Below are 6,042 nucleotides of genomic sequence, written 5' to 3'. Positions count from 1 at the left end.
TCATTGTTCCGTTATTTTTAGAGCTAAATGACACACCTCCTAAACCTGAATTAACAGATAGGTATGACCATTATTGTTTTGTTATTTTAATCAGGATTTGGCTTGTTGAAACTCCATGTGTGTATTATGACTCTTTTTCATATGTTCTGCATATCATTCAAATATGTTTGATTCATCAACTCCAGAAAACTTGTTGAAGAAGATTATTTATACCGAATATCTGTTTATGGTTATTCTCACTGTAGTTCTCGTAGAAGAAATAATTTTGTATGCAATGCTAGTTTCTTTTATAGAGGCTAGTAATTCTTTCCCACACTTCCAGAGACCAACCAACATTTTCTGATCAGGGTTGAGGAGAATGCTGACAAGGTGAGCAGCACTGACGTTCCTGCAGTTAAGGTTCTACCGTAAGTGTGCCTCTAGCACTAGCAAACACAACTTTTTTTTGCAGCAGTGCTCCTTAAAGAAAATACTGCCTGGTTATTATTGCAATACCTCTATCATAAAGTTGCTGACTAATGAGCATATTGGTTCGATTATCATGGTCATGGTTTGAGATGGTTGCTGGTGAGGTGAGTAGCATGGAGTTTAAAGCATGTACACTCCACCAGTCACCTCCTACACTTAACTCAACTCACAGGCACTGGATTGACCTCCTTTTTGCCTAGCCCCCGAACCATGGGTTAATATTTATTTGTTGAGTTTTTAGTCTCTCGATTCTTATGTTGCTGTTTGTTACTGTTTAGTATTTATATTAGAAGCTTCAAAGCAAAAAAAATGGACCTTTAGTATTCTTTCATGTGTTTTGCATATAATTCAAATATGTTTAATTCATCATCAACTTCACAAAAATTAGTTCAAGAAGATTATTTATATCTAGTAAATGGTAGCTTTGGAATAATCACTGATTGTGCAGACATTTTTTGCTCTAGGTCCAAGGAATGTGCTTATGACACTGCCGAAGGTAAGACCGGCTCTGAAATTGTTGAGGAGGAGAAGCTTACGGATGAATCGGATCCTTGGTATGTAATGATGATTTTCCTTTTGTTCATCCCGTGCTATATTTAGTTTGTAGTTTGTTAGTTTTAAATGCAAAGCCTCAGAGCACTAAAGTTTTACTTGTATATGCATGGATCAAATAAGGGGAAAACAACAACAGAACAACTTGTTATTACTTATTAGTGCAGCCAGCGTGGGGTGTTGTAGACGCCATGTCTGCAGGAGGCTGGATAGACATATACCAGCTGAGAGAATGTTTGAACTAAGTAAGAAAGAATAAGGGTTTGACATGGCCTCTCTGCATTGCACTGTGCAGGGGTAAGGCCTCCCTCGTGTAATCAGAGTTTACAGTTATGCTGGGGTTACCAGCTTACAATAAGGTGTACAAAGACACTGTAGCGAGCAGCACCCAGGATAGGAACAGAAACTAACAGCACACTCCCAGACTCACACCGAACAGCATAAGCTAGATCACCAGGCGGAGCACACAGAAAACAACAGGCACATCAGTGAGATGCACAGGCGGAGCTCAATGCTATTGCACAGTTTTTAAGTATGCATAGCATAACATTTTTGAAGTATGCATAGCATAACATTTGCTATATATTGCCTCTTAGGCTCATGAGGTGTGCGGATTATTATTTTGCATTTTCTTGATCCTTTGGGTTTGTTCTGATTCAGGGCACAAGAATATCATGAGATACTAAAGTACTTGGCCGAACATAGATATACTGACGTCGTGGAGGCTATGATTGCCGCTAGTCATGGCTTTAGCAACCCGGCCCAGCATAAACTGGATGCTCAAGCATTTTGGTCATCAGGAGAGGAATTAAAATTTCCTGAAGTCTCCAAGTCCTTTGCCTCTCCAACAGAGAATTCAGTGCAGTATGTGTCCTTTATGATTTTCTTATAAACTTTTGAAGCATATGCAGCAGTTTTAATGTACTGTTGTAGGGGAGAACCGTCTAGCAAAGAAATCATAGAGAATGCTAAGAAGTGGATGGGCGAGGAAGTCATGGTGGATTTCAAGAAGTACATCAAATGGCTGGACCAATTCAAAGTATGTGTGATTTTTAACTATTCTGTCCATTTTAATCGAAAACAAGTTTTGTTTATAAGGTGTTTCTTTCAGGACGTGGAGTATGGCCTGGATGAGCTTCAACATCAGTGCTTCAGCGTGGAGAGCTATGACCATACCTTCCATCACTTCAACTTCACTGTTAAGATGAAGAAGCCAGACGGTGATTGGTCATCGACGCCCTATTTTGCTCAAGTGAAAGAGATCTATGGAAGAAAATATTATACCTGCTACAAACTAAGCTCATATGATGATGGTATGTGTATATATATGCCTTTCTTGATTTCTCTTTCGTTCTCTAAATATGGATCATTTTAACTTCGTTCGTTGCAAAATCACGGTTTTGATCTAGTATTGAATTGCATATCGTTGTTTAGGTCACTGCTACGCATGCATAAATCAAGGAATGCATGCACTGAAGCACCCTATTGGTGAGTTCGGGTACGACAGTGGCTATCCTGACACGGGGTCCCCCTTCATTTATCTTAGTGATGATGAATAATCAGATCTCGAGTGATGACAGTGTGTTTCAGTCGATAATGGGATAGTTACATGTTACATCTTCTGATCTGCATGTAGTTCAGTATTTAATTATTCTCGATACTAAATGTTTACTCAGGAGAACAATTGTGAATATGTAGTACAATTTTGAATTATGTACTATTGTGATATGTAGATGTTTCTTTTATCAGAAATTTGTACTCTCTCTGTCTCCAAAAAGGACTATAAATTTTGTCTAAGTCAAACAGTACAATATTTTACTAAATATGTAGAAAAATTTTATTCAAAAAATATAGAAAAAACTACCACAACTACAATGCAAAATTAGTACCAATAAGTACACAGTAAAAACATTCTTACTACATTATATGTATTCAGTCTTGTAGTTGTTGATTCTGCTTTTTTACAAACTTGGTCAGATTTTACACCATTTGATTTGTGAAAAAATTATTATAAGCCTTCTTTTCGAGGACGGAGGGTGTTTTACTCAAACACCAATATTACAGTTCATGCGCCCTCAAAAAAAATATTACAGTTCATGCGACATGGAACCATACCACCAGGTCCAAAATTAAGGCGTACGGGTATGTGACATTCAGTTTTTTTCCCAAATCAACAATTCCCCTTTCTTTGGATGAGGGAGCTTGGCCAAGAAAAACTGCTTCGACATATCATTTTTCCCTAGTACTCCCTCCGATTTAATTGTCTAATCTTTGGTACAAGGTTGTACTAAAACTGAGGCAAATAATTCGGATCGGCGGGAGTAGTTTATTAGTGATCATCATTAAATCGCAGGATGTCCTATATGACGCATTATGCGCCAAATAGCAATCCGACGCACAGGAAAGCTCCTGATTGAGTCGGCCCATATAGCTAGCAGCGAAACTCTATAGCAAGAAACCTGAGGACCAGACCCAATCGGAAGAACAACCGTAGCACCCGGCATAACAGGAATGATCCGAGGCAAACATACAGATAGACAAGATGAACAAGCCCGGCAGAAAACAAACGAGACCAACCCCCGCCAGGTCGATAAGACCCAACTAGACGAGCAACTGAAGACAGAAAAACGATACACGAGGAGCACCGCAGACATGCCCGGTTTACAGGTCATCGACCAGGGAAGCCATCGTGGAAGTGGGGCATGGATTAACCAGAACGGACGAAGACAAAGGGGTCAAGTAGACAAGGCGTACAACAGTAACGAGATTGGATGGTGTGGACTAAGAAAACCGCCCCGATGCCCCAGGAGGGGAATATTCCAGCATTTTTTTTCCGCGAATACGCAAAAGTGCGTATCATTTCATTGATAGGTAGGGAGAATACAAAGGGGGGGGGGGTTGTGCAGGCTCGAAGAAGGAGCCCTAGAGCCTTTTGAGGGTGGGATGCTCGGCCCAACGATATTGTTATTACACACCTATTCCAGCAATAGATTTAGTCTGCGAGCACCAGCTCGAGCCCAGGTCCTAGCCTCGTCCTGAATAGATGCAAACAACCTTGAGGTGGAGGGGGAATCGCCGTCGAACACGCAGCGATTGCGGTGTTTCCAGATGCACCAAGCTGTGAGCGTACCTAACGTGGCAAGGCCCATGCGAAGGCCGGAGGGGGATCCAGCGATGGCCGACGTGCACCAGGGGAGGAAGTCTTCGTCTCCGGTCGGAGGGGGGGGGGTGGTAGCACGCACCCAGGCGAGCACATCATGCCATATTTGCCGAGAGAAAGGGCAGCCGATGATGATGTGTTGCATGGTCTCCATAGCTTGATCACAAAGGACACATCGGTCGTTGTGCGGTAGGCCGTGCCAAGCAAGTCTGGCGGCGCTCCAGCAACGGTCGAGGTCGGCGAGCCATGTGAAGATCTTGACTCGCAGGGGAGCCCAGCATTTCCACGTCAGTTGCCAGAATGGGGCCGCAGTGGAACCAGCGTATAAGGCCAGGTAGCAAGACTTGGCCGAGTACTTGGAATTTGCGGTCCATCTCCAGATCAGACGGTCAGGAAGGCTGGAGAGAATGATAGGCTGGAGCGTTCTCCACAGGTGCACGTAGTCGGCGAGTGGACCAGGGGTCAGGGCGCCACGAAGGTCGGCGATCCAGCTGCGGCCGTGGAGCGCCTCCGCCACCGTGCGCATCCCCAGGCGCCGTGGAACAAGGGGGGGGGAGGGAAGGGGTGACGTCGGAGACTGCCTGGCCATTGATCCAGTGGTCCGTCCAGAATCGGCAAGGCCGGCCATCGCCGACGTCCCAGGAGGTAGAGGCCCGGAAGATAGCGGAGGCGTTGGGGTCGCTTGGGAGATGAAGATGCGCCCAAGGTCTGGTGGGGTCCATGCGTTGAAGCCACAGCCAATGCACGCACAGCGCAATGCCTTGGCGGTGGAGGTCCTGGATCCCGAGGCCGCCAAGCTCGAGGGGGCGAGAGACGCGCTGCCAGTTGACGGGGCCATGCCCACTCCGAGTGTCCTTTCTGCCGTGCCAATGAAACTCTCGAATGATGCAGTTGACCTTCTTGAGCACCGGAGGGAAGATGGCAATGGCAACCATGACGTGGGAGGGGATCGCACATAACACGTGACGGACTAGGGCAAGGCATTCGCCACGGGAGAGGAGAGTTGCGCGCCATGTGGAGAGTTTCTTAGACAGCCTTTCGATGATGGGCGGCAGGGATGACGCCGACGGTTTCCGCACGGAGAGCGAGATGCCGAGGTAGATGATGGGGAAGCCAATCACAATGCAGGCAAGTTCGCTCTGGATGCAAGCAATCTCGTCATCGTCACACTGAATGGACGTGGCCGAGCACTTCGAGAAGTTAGTGCAAAGCCCAGACGCCATCCCAAAGACGCGCGGCAGCTCACGGATGACTCGCATGTCGTGGGTGCAGGGGTGGCAGAACACGATGACGTCGTCAGCGTAGAGGGATATGCTCGATGCAGCATGTTGGGCGGTGAGTCGCTGTAGAAGTCCACACCGATGGGCATGCACCAGTAGTGAGTTGAGGGCATCAATGGCCATCATGAATGGCATCGGGGAGATAGGGTCTCCTTGTCAAAGGCCGCAGGCGAGGGCAATCGGGGGACCGGGGGACCCGTTGATGAGGACACGCGTGCTGTAGGTGGAGAGGAGGATGGTGATCCACTCAATCCAACGCCTGCCGAAGCCCAGGTGACATAGGACATCGATGAGGAAGGGCCAGGAGACCGTGTGAAAGTACATGCAGTCCCATGTGTGGTTTTGGTAATTGATGACAATCCTAATGGACTAATGTTTGCATTGAGCTATACATTTGAAGGAAAGTTCCATTTCCAATGCATGAAGAATATTGGATGAACTAAAGGATGTTTGTTCCATGGTGATGCAAGAAGGAGATAGAATGGATTCGAAATGAATGCCATATACATATTGTTGTGCATGCATCAAGGCTTATGGGTTGAACCATGATGGATCAAGATATTGGGAGAATGATTAAAGAGA

The 6,042-nt window shown here is 45.8% G+C and overlaps 1 protein-coding gene across 1 annotated transcript; it reads left to right on the top strand.

Moving 5' to 3' along the window:
- The first annotated feature begins 1,685 nt into the window (after window positions 1-1,685).
- LOC125528348 lies at window positions 1,686-2,591 on the top strand. The gene is made up of 3 exons (XM_048692824.1): window positions 1,686-2,059; window positions 2,132-2,333; window positions 2,455-2,591. The coding sequence occupies exons 1-3, from the start codon at window positions 1,940-1,942 to the stop codon at window positions 2,577-2,579; spliced, it is 447 nt and encodes a 148-aa protein (XP_048548781.1). The 5' UTR covers window positions 1,686-1,939; the 3' UTR covers window positions 2,580-2,591.
- Window positions 2,592-6,042: the final 3,451 nt, after the last annotated feature.

Source organism: Triticum urartu, unplaced genomic scaffold (genome assembly GCF_003073215.2).
Source record: "Triticum urartu cultivar G1812 unplaced genomic scaffold, Tu2.1 TuUngrouped_contig_4808, whole genome shotgun sequence".
In the NCBI taxonomy this organism is placed as follows: Eukaryota; Viridiplantae; Streptophyta; class Magnoliopsida; order Poales; family Poaceae; genus Triticum; species Triticum urartu.
This window is presented reverse-complemented; position numbering and strand designations above follow the sequence as displayed.